This window comes from Paramisgurnus dabryanus, chromosome 22, assembly GCF_030506205.2.
Source record: "Paramisgurnus dabryanus chromosome 22, PD_genome_1.1, whole genome shotgun sequence".
NCBI lineage: Eukaryota > Metazoa > Chordata > Actinopteri > Cypriniformes > Cobitidae > Paramisgurnus > Paramisgurnus dabryanus.
Genome location: NC_133358.1, coordinates 12,396,773 through 12,413,215, shown reverse-complemented (window position 1 = coordinate 12,413,215; position 16,443 = coordinate 12,396,773). Strand labels below are relative to the sequence as shown.

The window sequence follows — 16,443 nt, the reverse complement described above, 5'->3', positions numbered from 1 at the left end:
TTTAGTTGTGTTCAACTTTTGCCTGCCTGTGTTTAGCATTTATAAAACAAGTGCATTGCAGTGTGAAATGTGTGTTTTAGTGAGAAGTTTGTGTTTAGAATTTTGCAAAAAGAGTGCATGATTTGACAAATGCGTTTAGGCCACTATGAATTTGGTTCAGAGAATGGGGGTTAGTGTTTTAGCAATTCAAAAAAAAACTGTATTACTGTGAAGGTAAGAACAATATACAATAGAAATTGCCTTGAAAGCCTTAATATCTGTTAATGTCGACCAGCACTAACAATTTACATCAGCCTTGTGTTGCCATGTCACAGGTGTCCATTATAAAGAATAATGTCAATTCATCACTACAGTGAAAATCGAGCACTCTGCATGTTGTTCTTGGCAAGCCCTGAAATACAAAACCAATGGTCTGAAAATGAGCTTGTCAGCACATTTGAGTCCAAAAACACATGCAGAATGTAATTCTTATATTTTAGTCCTTGTAAAATGACATCACACATGGCAGGATAATGCATACATGGGTTTGCCAATGGATGTAAATCAGTTTTCTGCGCTTTTCTGTGGTTGGGAAAATAGATTTTACCAGTAGTAACTTACAATGTTTCAGGTGACTTTAACTAAACCATCCATAGTCCGATTACATCACTTATAATATTTAAAGATCAACTGAACAAGGCAGTGTATTGCGCTTGGCAAGGACACAGTCAAAAAATCCTCCTTGTTGCCCTTGGTACGGCTGAGAATACCTGGAAGTGTCTCTGTAAATATAGACATCCACAAGTACAAAATCTGTCTGAAGTGTATAGGACTCTAGAGAAATATGGTATGAATCACTGATCCAAATAAACATGTTGTTTTGTTTGCACATTATCTAAAACATATGTGTGACCAAAAAATAAAGTGAGAGGCATTATTTGGATGGACTCGCCTAGAGGGCATCATATTGCACTGCTGCTGATGTGCTCCTATAGTGCGTTTATTACAACATATGGTTTAACTTTACAGTGTGATGTAAATGAGGTGTCTGGAGCATATGCACCCCAGCATTTGTCATGTTTTTCTGGTTCTGATGACGTGGTTAACATGCATTGCTCTCCTTTCAAGTATTCATCCGTCTGAAAGGGATAAAAAGCAGAATAACATGAAAACAGTGACGTGTGTTAAAGGTGCCAAAGAATGAATTGAAATAATATCAGGGCTTAACATAAAGGACTGCCCGGTGGCCCGGGGCAAGCGTGAGAGACGTTCGGGCAAGTAAAAAGTATTTTCACTTGCCCGATAGGGCCAGTGCATTGCCCTCAGTCACTAAAATATATTTTCATCATGTATATTGGTTAACATCTTGGAAACAGACATTTACTTGGGTAAAACATGACGAAAGAAACAATGCAATATTTTGCACAATTTGCTGTCAGTTTACAGGTAAAGAAGAAAAGTTGGGAGCCATTTTTTGTTGGAACATGTCTGTTGTATATGTATACAATTATATTTGACTTTTGAATTATTATTTTTTAAATGTGACATTTGAAATTTTTTTATCGGGGCCAGTGAAAATTTTGGCAGGGCAAGTGAAAACCTGAACCACTGGCCCGACTGGGCCAGTATAAAAATTATTTGCGTTGAGCCCTGAATATGTAAAATTGTTCTTTGATATTTACATAGAAGGTATGTAACTTTATTAAATGCAAAAAATATCCAGAAATGTGTTTACATGTCCATTTATAACCCTAGGATATGTCCTTTGAATTAAATGGTTCAGGTATTTTTGCACAGTTTAGAAGGGTCATGAATAATAATGTTGAGCTCTGCTTTGCTCTGCGGCTCATGTCAGTAGCTCACATTAGTAAACATTTCAACATCTTTGTAATTAATTGAATGTGTAATTTAATGTTGGGGCGTACATCTCGACTGTGACATCACAGTTGGTGTTATGTTGAGATTGGGCTGTTTTCCAGCAGTCTTTTGCATGCACTAGGTTTTTAGTAAAAAAAAAAAAGGTTTCGTGACTATTTGGTACCAAAGATCACATGTTATTACCTTAAAGGGGACATAACATGAAAATCTGACTTTTTCCATGTTTAAGTGCTATAGTTGGGTCCCCAGTGTTTGTATCAACCTAGAAAATGTGAGAAACATCAACCCAGCAATTTAGTTTTGGTAAACCATTCTCTGCAAGAATGTGAAAAAAATAGCTCATTGAATGTTAGCTCCCCTTGTGATGTCAGAAGAGGATAATACCGCCCCTTAATCTGCACTATCCAACCATAGCACTGCCATTTATTGCAGAGATCAGCTCATTTGCATTTAAAAGGACACACCCAAAAACAGCACAATTTCGCTCACACCTTCAAAGTGGCAATTATAATAAATTATCTATATGGTATTTTGGTATTTTACACAGGATATGACTGTCAGATATTGTAATAGTAAGATATGTAGTGTAACTAGGGTTGAATATTTTATTATAGTTATAAGTTATAGGCTATTTACGGTCCTGGTTTTAAGCCTCTCCTTCAAAGACAATGTAACGATAGCCATGTTGCATTCAAGACTTTTAAGTAAACACCCAAGTCTATGATTGGCTGTTGAAACTATGAAACACTGATGTAATGTAAAAAATAAACTTAAAAGCATATAAATACACAGTACATTGCAAGCCATCTGTAATGGCCTCTGTACCATACAAGCATTATGGTAATCATGGTTTAAAAAAAATATCCCACTTGTTTGTTGTGACATTACTGTCAGATCTATTAGTCAACACTGCATCGTCTTTTATATTAAGTGTATCGGGGTATTACATCAAAATCCCCCAAAAGAGCGATTTAAGAGCTGTGCTTTCGTCATATGCCGATCGGTCTGCGCAGTGCCGCATGAACACACCTAAAATCTGACTCGAAGTGTTATGACAGCTTGGTTCCAATAAAAGCTGTTGGACTAATGGAGACGTTTTAAGTTCTGAAACGTACAGGATGTTTTTATAGTACGGTGACCTCTTACATGTCAGAAGCTCAAGGAAAATTGAATTTCTCAATTCATTACCCCTTTAAAATACGGCGTAACGGTGTTCATGACTTACGACATAATTATTCAAAACACATTTTAGTGTTACGTGACAAAAAGGACATTTGATACTCAGTGATGTACTATAAAATGTATATATTGGCAGATGCCAGACGCTTTGCTATGTTTTAAATCTCTTTATGTTTTGTTTTTGCAGGTTCATCATGGGAGAGATCAATACGGCAGTTGGGCTTTGAAAGGTGAGTTTAAAAGCTTCAAATTAAAGATCTGCAACCCTCACTGCGAAATCTGGCAACAGAGATGGTATTGTACACTTGTGTGTAATGTTTTCATTGGATGATTATAAGGCTTGATTTTATGACCAGCCTGGACGCGGTTCAAAACGATGATCTATTGGTGCATGGGGAGAAAAGATATAATTATATGTAGTTGAATATAATGTCATTGAATTAAAGCGTGATCAAGTCTGTTTCTGTTCATATATTATGACAGAAAAATGAAAGATTAATATTATTCATAAAAGGTTTAAGGAAGAAAACAATATCTTGGTATTGTTTTACAATCACAGAATTGAATAAAAAGCATAAGTCTTAGGAAATAGGAAAAATATCCAATAGGAAATAGGAAAAATTATTTTTGAGTGTAATGCTAATGGTCTATTCAGATTCAATGGATTATGTTAAGCTATGCTAAAAATGGTAACGCCAGACCCGGAGATCAGCTGAATGGATTCCAAAACGGTAAAACTCAAATGTTTAACTCTAGGGGAGCTGGAAAATGAAAAAAAAAAAGTGGAGTGTCTCTTTAAATGTTTTTTATTTAGTATTTCAAAACTAGATGACCCTAGATGCATTACATATGTGCATAGACCAATTGACTGGTTGGCATTGGTCTAAGGCACCAGCTTTAATTTGGCTTATCTGATTAAATAAGTTATTAGGAAATAGTGGGTGGCATCATTTATGTCCTTCTCTTCTTTTTCATCTTTATAATCGTGTTTGCTTGTATACACATTGAGTCTTTTGTAAGCTGCTTTTAGTGTTGGGCAGTCATGGCTGCTTTGATTGGCTGGAGTCTGTGTAGTGTAATGGCGGCGGTCTGGGCGCCTCCTGTTGGGTGGTGGGAGTCTGGGAAGCAGGTGACTGACGCTGATGAATGCTAATCAAACAGCAGCTACTGCGACTCCCGAAAAAAGATGGCGTCAGTTTGCATGCCGCGTGTTGATGATGGACTACAGTACAAACAAACTTATGTTTAAAGGGAAAGAGCAGTTGGTTAACATCTGTATCTCTAATTTATGTGGGTGTTTTTTCAACTAGTGGCACTTTTATGTCCCTGCTGTTGATTTTTTTCTATTCAGACTAATAGATTTCAATTTTATTTTGTTATTTGAAGGTCACTTTAATTTTTTATTTATTTGCCACTTTTAAAATGCCTTAAAAATGTACAGTATAGTATAATGTATGTTTTATCTGTTTTAAGCAAAACTTTTAATTTTAAATAAATACATGGGATAACACTTTACAACAAGGTTGTATTTGTTAATATGTTAATATTAGTTAATGGCGAATTAGCTAACATGAACTAACAGTGAACAATACATCCAACTCTATCTCACGAGAATTCGTACATATTTTACGAGTTGGCTATAGTATCAATTCATACGACAATATTTATACGTTTTGGTATGATTTGCCTTGACCCCTGTGACGTTGGGGTTAGGGGTTCAGTTTCGTTGTTGTTTTTTATGAGAATCCTACGATTTTGTACGATTAACGTCATTGATACGAATTAGTCAACTCGTAAAATATGTACGATTTCTCGTGAGATCAGGCTGATACATCTACTGCATTTATTAATCTTAGTTCATATTATTTTCAACATTAGCTAATACATTCTTAAAATCAAATATATGTAACTGTTAACATTAATTAATGCATAATGAACTAATATTAACAACTGTATTGGCATTAACTAACATTAATAAAGATTAGTGAATGCTAAAATACTTCATGTAACTAATCCATTTGCTAATGTTAACAAATACAACATTATTTTAAAGAGATACCAATTAATGAAGAAAAAACATTTGTTAGACTTTATAAACTGTGATAATCCAAACAAAGAGTAAAATATTTTTAAATAATTTCAATATTATTCAATATTTTCAAAAAGTTGGAAAACTTGTTGTTAGTACACCATGATAAATGTACTAAAATGGCACTGATGCAGTTTTATAAATTTAATATACATATAAAATAATAGAAATAATAATATAATAAGTCTAATTGTTCACCAAAGAAACAACAGTCAGTAAAAAGCATGAATAAGATAAACTATAAGTGTGAATAGAATCTATTTTGTCATTTTTAGTTGTCAAAAACATAATTCAATGTTTTTTTTTCTTGCATCCTTCGAGATCTGCAATAAATGATAATGTTGTGAATATGTTATTGGCATTTCAGAAAAATTATAAAAATGACAAAATTCTCCTGTGATATTTTTAAAGGGGAAATTTATTAAAATAGTGAGTTTTTTTTTTAAAGGACCAAAGGTGCCAATTTTCGACAAAACCACACATTCATATGCTGTCAGTGATTTACGAAAGTGTTTTACAGTTTCAATTGGCACAGTTGGCAGATGTCTCGTTCAGACAAATTGTGACATATCATCAAAACAGGAAACACTCGGGATAAGATCATCTGAACTCTGATTGTCTGCTTACAACATCTGGAAGTGGTTAAAACACGTGTGTTAGTGGTGATTTGTATGATGTTAGTGACAGACATCTGTAATTTACCTGACTGTGGAGGAAAAGCAATGTCTGGACGTCTAGCACAAACCACATGTGCTGTAATGAAGTACCCAGAGCCAGGTTACATAATAATGTTTTACACAGCTGTTGTACTATCTGCCATTAGATAACATAAACGTGTATATGATTATGCTCAAATAATGCATTTAAGGATGAGATATTTTAAGGGGGTGTAATTGTTTGTAATTGCTTACAATATTCTTTATAACCTTTCGGATGATGCAACAATCTAGTTTTATTTACAGTAACTTAAATAGAAAAGTTTACATTTGGGTTTGATACAAAATTGTAATAATGCACACGAGGAATCAGATTTCGCTTATTATTTATATGTATAATCTCATTTGTACTTTTTAGGAAGTTTTGATTTATTTTTTGGGTTTAGGGGTGAGGCTTCGTTGTTGCTTTTTTCTGATAGACATAATTAAAAAATCATAAAATTAATATGAATAAGCCGCCTTGTAAAATACTTACGAATTCCTGTGATATCAGGCTGAAAAGGATTGTTTAGGTTGTAGCGGTTCGTTTGTAATCTTTATCAAATTAACAATAATATCGTGCACTAAGGTCTGTACGGTATCAGTTTCCTTCAATTTTACATTCAGATTTTTGCAAGCAGATAGCAGATTTCACAAACAAGGTTTTGTTTAGTCTATCCTATGTGATTTCTAAGAAACACTCACAAATTATGGCATAACAGAAGCTATAAACAAAGGTTTACTGTATATATTCCCAATTTAGCCATGTCTGCTTCCTTTTTTATCAATAATTTCAGGCATTATTCAAATTGTTTGACATACGCTGATATAGCGTATCAGATCGTACTTCCCGCATTACTTTCCTGAGTAGTTTTTCACTAACTGAGCCTATGACCTGTAAAATACACAAACGTGTCAAAATAACCCTTTGTGTATGCTTTATAAATTGGACTCGTGCAGCATAAATCATAGGTGTTTTTCTTGAATCTGTGATTAATCCAGACCATTAAAACACAAGGGAGATTGCAACAGGCACTTCCTTATAAGCGCTGCTATGCGAACCCTGAATTGCACCACTGTACCGTGTGTTGCTGTTGGACAGAAGATGACTAAAACCATCTTTGGATGCTGCCTTCCCAGCATGCACTGCTCTCCTTTGGGTTCAATCTTATTTTCAGTACAAATAATTAGGGTGTAATTACTGTCTGGGAAGTTTCAGGCATCTTCATTAGGAATTAAAAGGCCGAGGCCTAGATGTTTATCATGAAATCCATACCTGCCACATCTGTGTTTCACCAGAGGTTAGCGAGTGCTTTGGCAACCGGGTTGTTAAAGGAGGAAGGCCACATTATCAGTTATGTTGGCTAAACTTACTTTAACCTTATTTTTCAACAGCAAGTCATTTGTAAGAACAAATTAGCATGACTCAGAAAAGTGGGGGATGAAGTGTTTCATCTCAACATCCTTCTGTCCTCAGTGGTCGGCTGCAGTTGCCGATTTTCTGTTCTCGCTGATTCACTCAACAAACAATAAAATGAAAAGACCCCGCCTAACAGCCAGCCGGCTTACATTGTTTGGAGGAAATGGTGCTGAACAGTCACTTCCATGTTTTACAGATCAACATTTTACCAAGCTGACATCTCTTTAATGCTTCTGAGGTGTCATGCAGTAGATTTTTTTCCTGAGGATTATTAGATTTTGATTTGACATATTTTGTGAAGAATAAAAGAATACAGTCAAAAATTATTCAAACAAAGGCTGATATTCATTCTTCAGTCATTTCTCAAAAGTAATTTATTTGCAAAAAAAAAAAAAAAAAACACTGACCGCTGATCACAGTGCTGATCACCAGCTGTTAAAAAATTGTCAACTTTGAGTGAAACACTAATGCTGTATTCACACCAGCTGCGGTAGAGGCATCAAGCGCGAGTGATTTCAATGTCAAGTCAATGTGAAGACGCATTAACGCACAAATAAGGTGTTTATTTGAGACGATTCCGCCTCATTTGCGCGTCTAGTTCGTCTAGTGAATGATGCGAATTTAGCGTTGCCGTGGGAAACGCGCAAGTTAACTCTTTCACCGCCAGCGTTTTTAAAAAAAGTTGCCAGCCAGCGCCAGCGTTTTTCATGATTTTCACCAAAGTTTAATGCCTTCCAGAAAATGTTCTTCTTTAAATATATAAACATACAATATACCAAATGAAAGAACAGACCCTCTGCTTTCAAACAAAAAAAAAAACTTTAGTGGTTCTTTTGCAATCAGCTTTTGAATATGGGTAGGTTTTTGCAAAAACACCATATTTTGAGCAAAAAGTAGAGATAATTCCATTTTTGTGACAGACTTTTCATAGAGATCCCATTCAGAGCGATCTTTAAAACAGACACGGACATGCAGCAGCTTTACTTCCGGGTTTAAAAAGTTGCGGAAGGGTGGGGAAAGAGTTAAAAAATTTGAACTTTGCCGGAAAACGTGTCATGTTAACCAATCAGGAGCTTTTTCTAGTAGTGACGTGATTACAGGAAGCGAGTCGCAGGAGCCCTTCCCATCACGCGTGAATGAAGCAAGTAAACTCTAAATGTTCAAGCGACAAGACGCCTCAAACGCGGCTGGTGTAAACCCACAGTAACTGTTCATTCACACCGCTGCCGACTTGAGCTTCCAAAGTTACCGGAAGTCATTCATCAGCTGCAAGGAATCCATCGGCATCGCATTTTGGGGATTTTGAGCGACCAGAGCGTCAGTCAGAAAGTTGAAGTTCAACTTTATGGTAATGAGCTATGACCCGGTTCAGCGGCAAGCAGCGGCAAAACACCAGCAACCAATTGGAATATAGCCTAGATGTTCTTCGCTGGCTGATTCTGGAGAAACACGATGTAAACTTCCGTTCCTACCAAAACATTAGTTCGGAGAAAACAGACTTCACAGTGGCCAAAGCGTCAACAAGCTTCTCTATACTTTTTGACAAGCGTCCTTGACCTTACTTGGAACCTCAAGTCGGCGGCAGTGTGAACGTACAGTAAGCTCGTCATTGTCACTTTTGACTCAGCCGTCCAATCACAGTGGATGAGGGGTGGGACAAATACCACACCAAACAGCCTGAGCATTGTACAATGACTGATAAAAAAACATAAGGAAAAACACTGCCAAGTGCCCACAGTCAGCATTTTTCATAGAGCATCTGTCGTTTTCAGTTGCGTTCAAGGGGTAACCTTTCGATCTCTCTGATGAAGCCAACACGGAAGTGACTTAAACTGCTATTCATCAACGGGCTGCTAGGGACATGCTCCAAAAGGGAGTCAATCCCAGACACCCATGTTAAAATGCTTTCTTTCTTTTTTATTCTTCACACCATTACACCATCTATGGCTATAGTCATGGCAATAACTGGTTAATTCATACACGTGTAATTCATAGAAGTTTATTAAGACAAGATTATCCAGACACAGGTTGGGGGAGGGACAATTTGGCATCTCCAATTCAATTTGCATGTTTTTGGCCTGTGGGAGGAAACCGGGGGAACCCGGAGTAAACCCACGCTGACACAGGGAGAACAGGCAAACTCCACACAAAAAGACCACCTGACCTAGCTGGGGCTCGAACCGGGGACTTTCTTGCTGTGAGGCAACAGTGCTACCCACTTGCCATTGTGACGCCCAGAATGGCTGACTTTACAGCACAGCAGAATATGATATAATAATAAATATGTTTACATATTTTGGTCTATATAGATAATTTTGGCCTTCATGACAACTGTGAGGGGGGTGAATTTTTTTGTAATTCATCTATTATATTAAGCCTTAAAATTCTGCATAATTAAGGGTGTGGCCGCTTGAGTGACGGGTGAACTTCCACTGCCGTCACTACCGTCGACCTAGGCGGGGTGTTGTTTCAGCAACTAACCATCTCACCTTCACCCACGTCTGCCTCTTCATCCATTTTCGGTTATCCGCGAGTGACACGCTTCGCCAACTGTTGGCTTCAAAAAAGCTCTTCACATACCCATGTGTGATGTCACGGACACTAGGTCCATATTTTTATACACTCTATGATTTAAAACGCTTTGGTGGACTCAGGGCTGTAGTTTACTGTGTTAATCCACATAGATCAGTGGATGCAGGCTTGTACTATTAAATTAGTTTTATTAAATTCCAAAAATATAATTGATATAATAGAAACTAGTAGAGTAAACCATGCGTAAGTTGATGTCTCCAACTATTGAACAATTCTTTTGAAATTTTAGACACAGTGTTTTGTAAGACCACAAGTATTACAAATGACAAAGCACAATATTTTCTGTTCTCCACACATCTAAGGAATGTGTTAGATTTTAGCTCGCTTCAGTGTATTTGAGATCTTGAAACTGGAATGACTGTTGTCTCTGGATGGCTGAAGATTCTTGTTTGCATAACAGTGGTAACTGAGGATAAAGCCTTATGGCTAGGTTTGTGACAGGCATCTGCAGCCCGTCATGATGGCAATGAGACACTGTTTGTGTTTGTTGATTCAGTTTGAAAATTAAGCAGCATCACGCTCAAAGTAATGCTGCTGTATGCATTGTTTTAAATCAATATTTTATTACAATAAACCAGATACAGCAGGCAAGTTTGTATTACGGTAGACAATATGCATAATAACTAATGCAGTATGTGAAGTGATAGTCATGGTCTGTTTTTGAGTCCCGGTCTGCTGCTTTTTATGATTGTCTCATACAATCCACAAAATATTCACAACAAAGCAAGCGAAAATCCATTTAATAAACACTATTGACGCAACTATTGTAACAGTAATGTGTGATGTAATGCTTCACACATGCCCTGTTCGGCCTACATGGACAGATGGCACATTTAAACCCGACGAAAGGTTTTTTGCAAGATAATGACAGACATTTCCCATTACCAATCTTATTGAGAGATGAGATTGAATTACTCAAAAACCAGATGGCCTGCTGGACCTTTGAAATGCGTTTAGTTAAGAATTCAGCACAATACATAGAATGTCTCTCGGTGTGAAGACCTGTCATGACGCTTACATTTCCTGTCTGTTTCCGGTATTTTAATAATGTAATAATTATTTCCGGCCTTCTGTGAACTGTGACGGAGACCCTGACCCTGAAACAGATTAAAGCTGGTCAAACTCTGAATATAATTAACAATAATCTTTCAAACAGTAAAAATGACATCCTATCAACATATGCAATATGGTATGTTACACTGTAAAAAATACTTTGCTGCCTTAAATTTTTTGTTGAATCAACTCAGATTTACAAGTCATTTCAAATTACTATTATTTATCTTGACTAGAGATGAGTTGTTATAACTACATGTGAGTTGTTATAACTAATACAATTAAATTGACTTTTCTCAACTATATTTTGTAAGTTGTGACAACTCATCTCTGTTGACATGACTTGTAAATCTGAGTTGATTTAACAAAAAAAATTAAGGCAGCAAAGTATTTTTTACAGTGTACTTTTTTTAACAATTTTAACTTTTTTATAAGTGATGTCAACTCATTTAATTTAATTTAGGGCAACAGTGTTTTCTTTTCTTGTTTGAATAATATAGGCTCTTAAGCTGAGCATAAATTTATGCTTAAAACATGAAAATCTTCTATAGGTGTTCAATATTTTGCTATAAAATAAAACTACTTAGCAAGAAAGTGATTTTCATGTGGGAGAAAAAGTTTTTTGAAAGCTAAATTCAGTGAGATTTTAATCTATTAAATACAAAACTTAATGTATGCTACCTTTGTGCGTTTTTTGTAAATTATCATCCCTTGAGAAAAAAATTGAACCCTAAATATTATGTTATTACAAGTAAGGGTTAATATACCATTTGCCACATCTAATGAATCAAAAAGTAGTTTTGTGTCAGCAGGAATTTGCTGTACATTTGGGAATAGCTGACTATAGTTTGTTTTCTGAAAGCTCTTTCGGCTCAGTTTGTTTGGACAGTTTCGTTTTGGCTGCGCTGGAAGCAGCTGATCTTTGCTTCATTTCACTGGTATTTATGAATTGGAGTCTTGCCTCTCGCCCTGGGAAGGCAAAGGCAACGTCTACCATTTGGCTTCGTTCCGGTCTCATGGATCCGCCGGCCTGCTTGCTGACTCCTGCTGAGAGACCTGGTGTAACGCCAGCCAGGGTCAACCCACATTCCTCTACTGTGTTCATTGCAGGTCATTAAAACATAACTCTATCTGAAGTAAAGCATATTTTTATCCTCACCACTAATCCCTGAATATCAACAACTCTGTGTTGTTGGATTTAACTTCATTGCTTAATTGCCGATTCAGTATACAGCACTGAAAGCAGAGGGTTATCTTCAACTGTGACGTTCAGTGGTTCCAATAATTCAACGCTTTTACCCAAATCAGTGCCATCTGTGGGCCCTCACATTTTCGTTAGTTGTGTGTGCTTACGTTTCTTGCTTTATGAGCGTGCTGAGATGAAAGGCCTCTCTAACAAATACTGTAAACTGTTTAGATACCGCGGGATGTCATTACCAAGAGCAGTTTTTTAGCGTGTTAAACATAACGTCTGCGTGTATTAGGTTTTATGAAGTAAACAGTGCACACTTCAAAAGCAAATGCGATGAAGCTAGTCAGAAACACTGCTTTTAATGCACCAATCTTGCTATAAACCCAAAGCATTTGTTTACGATGTTAAGGCCCTTTCACACTAAGGATGATAACAATTACCATAAATCAGGATAATGTTTCAAATGTCTGTTTGCTTTAAGAGACCACACCACACAACAATGATTAATAATGAGAAAAAAGTTTTATTTCTCTTTCATTTTCAAGTCACATGTAACTATAAAGAAAAACAATATTGTTGGGATCATTTCAAAGATCATTTTGTCCAGATAATGAATAAAAAAAACTTAGAAAAAAGGTTAGAAAAAAAACCATAACATGATTATCTGATGGAGTGGATGCTAAAATAACTATCACTATATTAGCTTTTTATTAGCGTAGTTATCTTTGAAGTTATCGAATGGACCTTTAGGTCATCAATGAATGTTATCAACAAGCTTTCAAAAATATATTTTTTATGCTGAGACTTTGACCATCTACAGTAACATTAACTCTTTCCCTGCCATTGACGAGTTATCTCGTCAATTAAGATAAAAAAATTGCATAAAAAAACATTTTTATGTTAATCTGTAATACCGCAATAATTTCAGCACTCGCCCAATTTATGAAAAAACTGCAGCAAAAACGTTATTTATTTATTTTAAACTCTGTGTATGTTTTAATAATCATTCTGAATCTAATCTCTAACAAAATTCCTTCACAAATTATGCAATAAAGGAAATTTTCAGATTTTTAAAGAAAATACCCATATTTAAAAGTTTATAAGCAGAGTAAAAATATATATAGGATGAAAAAAAATCCCCATTTTGTTTGTTTGCTTGTTTATTGTTTGTTTTAAAGTTCTTTCATTTGAAATATTTGAATGTTTATATATTTTTAGAAGAAAATTTTCCTTGAAAGGCATTTTATGATACTTTTGTGAAAATCACAAAACATGCTGGCGGGCAACCTTTTAAAAATGGCTGGCGGGGAATGAGTTAATATATGTGTATTCTTATCCTAGTCCTAAACTTAAATGGATGTTTGAGCTCCTTGAATTTAACAACATCTTGTACTGACTAATTTTGTATGATATAATATATCAACGCTGTCCGATGAAAACCACATATGTCCATTTTGCAGATTTTGAGATTTTTCGAGGGATTGAATGTCCAGGATCATTTCCGTATACAGGATGCTTCACATATCTAAATGGCCAATGAAAAGTTGTGAAATAATGCCATCTGATTTTAACGTACATCCATTTGGTGTCAAAGCTGTCAATCACGCCGCGTATCTCCCGCCCGGTGGAAGCATCTCGCCGGTCTCGTGAAGTTTCATTGAAGCTCAGCACTGGATAGCCGAATAAATATAGCCTGGTGAGACACTAGCCTCTTTCACACAGTAATACTGATAAATTACCATGAATTTACCAGAATGAATTTATCAGTAAATACAAAATTGTGCTGTTCACACACGCAGTGACATTCTGTCTTTTTACCAGTAAGACATCATTCACACATCAGAATCAAATTACCGGTAAATTCGTTGAGAAAGCGGAAGTACCTGTGGCGCGCGGCGAGCTCAGTGTTGTATTTGTAAACAATCGACGTCGTTCATATCCACGGTCCGTATTTTGTTGTTTTCACGTCTGTGGTAAACTCTGACAGTCGCGAAGTTGCTCATGACCAAACAACATTGCATGAGGCGACGTCAAACCGATGGCGTTTTAAACAACAGTACTTTTTGCACATTAGGCTTCACATAGGGCGTGCTAAGGACGTTGGCAATTCGGCAAGTAGGTGGTAAGATGTTTTAAACATCTTTGGTGAAGAAATGTGGACGTAAACTTCAGGTGTGCTCGACTTTCAAGCAGTGTGTGTGTGGAAACGTCCGTAAACAGTCTGGGGGTAAACGCGTCATCTGTTTTAAAACATTATGATTGGCCCGAAGCTGTCAGCGCGGTCTGACGTCGTTCGTTCTTAATGCCGGTAATCCTATATTTTTCGTTCACACATAGCGCTTACCGGTAAATTACTGGTAATCTTACAACCTGTCTTACTGGTAAATTGGGAGCACTGATTTACCAGAAAGGTTCTGTTCACACATGACATGTTAACTGTAATTTACCAGTAAATTACCAGTAAAGACTGTATGTGTGAAAGGGACTAATGACTTTCCTTCATCGAGGTAAACGTTTCCCCCCTGACGTACGTTTAGTGACAAAATTACGGTAGGACTGTGCAAAGTATCTGTCCAGCTTTACCATGTCAGTGTATTGATTTATTGTCCCTTCATAGTTTGCAAGAGACATTTAATACATTTATAATTAATATAAAACAAACTAAGTGTATTTAATAAACTAAGACGTAGGCTATTTAATAAACTGAACGTATTCATCTGTCAATATGAAACTCAACTTGGCCATTCTAACTAATGATCGGAAGAACGCGTATCGACCACCGTTACTGTAAAAAATGCACGTATGTCCATTTAAACTCAATTTTGGTCAAATGTGGATTATGTCATTACACTGGCAAGAATATGGTTACATGTAAAGATACCGTACCAAGTATGACAACGCTACATTCAACTGCTTTTGAAATACAGTGTTTTTTCCACTTCCTGACAAGTAACTGTTTTGGACATACGTGAGTTTCATCGGGCAACGACGATATATAATTTTTCAGTGCCAATGTTTTGTCTCAAGATGCACACCAGTATTGTTTTGTGTAAGGTTTGTTTGTAAAAATGTCTTAAAATGTCCTAAAAAACGTCTTAAATGTCCTAAAATAAATCCTGGATTAGAAACCACTCCTTAGGATTTAAGTTAGGGTCTGTATTTTATGCCTATTGCCGACATAAAAAATATAAAGATGGCCGACAAGTAATCTATCTTACTTTTAAGGGCCTTCACCTAAACCCTGTACATGTAGTTTGCAAGCAGTTTGCCTTTTATGATTATTTTAATGCTTTTAATGATTAATCTGGTGATGTTCTCTTTTACTCTCTGTGTTCGGAGATGAACTCTGTCTATTGTTACAACTTTCATCCTTTTTGAGTTGGATTGGATACAGCTGAATCATCTCTTCATCTCCCCCACACGAGTCTTAAAAAAGAGCTGAGATTTCAATCTTGCACAAAAGTAACTTAACCTCTGCTGTGTAAACCTTTAAAGATCTGAAAACTTGCATCTTTATTGCTAAAAATGGTTAAGTATGAAGCAAGTTGCTTTTTTTCGCCTCTTTGAAGTTAATTATCCGGAGCAGAGGAACGTTTAGTTTTGTTAAAATTCATTCTTATGTCGGGACTCAGTTCAGCCAACTGCAGAGGGCTTCGGCTCGCTAGATTGGGAAAATGAGTTCCAGACGCTTTAGCACATTTATTGGGGACACTGAGAATCACAGCAAAGATATTTTTGTCTCTTTTAAAAGCGTTTTGGAAACTTGAAACATTTATATACGATAACATTTGACACAAAAATTGCAAACTGCTCCTTTACATATTTTGCCGTCACCATTCAAAATGGTTTACAGGTCATTTAACTCTTTCCCCGCCATTGACGAATTATCTCGTCAATTAAAAGAAAAAACTTTTGCATAAAAAAACGTGTTCCTGATGAGGTTTTATGTTAATCTGCAATATTTTTTATTAATTTTAAACTTTTTAACTAGTTTTTTGATAATCATTCTAAATCTGTTCTCTAACAAAATGCATTATGTTATTATTATAAAAATATTTTTAAAGAAAAATACCCATATTTAAGAGTTTATATTTTATATTTATATAATATTTATATTTTGTTTGTTTGTTTGTTTATTGTTTGTTTGAAAGCAGAGAGTCTGTTCTTTCATTTGATATATTTGTATGTTTATATATTTTAGAAGAAAAACATTTCTGGAATGCATTTTGTGAAACTTTTGTGAAAATAAAAAATAAATGCTGGCGGGCCAGATTTCCAAAAAAGGCTGGTGGCGAATGAGTCACTACACTGAAAAAAATTATTCATTAAATTTACTAAATTTTTTTAAGGTAAGTGGTCGCAATCA

General features: G+C 35.9%; 1 protein-coding gene across 1 annotated transcript in view; it reads left to right on the top strand.

The window, feature by feature from the left end:
- piezo2a (piezo-type mechanosensitive ion channel component 2a) overlaps nucleotides 1-16,443 on the top strand; it is a 144,509-nt gene that overhangs the window by 56,786 nt on the left and 71,280 nt on the right. Inside the window, exon 4 of the mRNA XM_065294788.2 lies at nucleotides 3,224-3,266. Coding sequence (XP_065150860.2) covers nucleotides 3,224-3,266 — 43 coding nt within the window. The remainder of the gene's footprint in view (nucleotides 1-3,223; nucleotides 3,267-16,443) is intronic.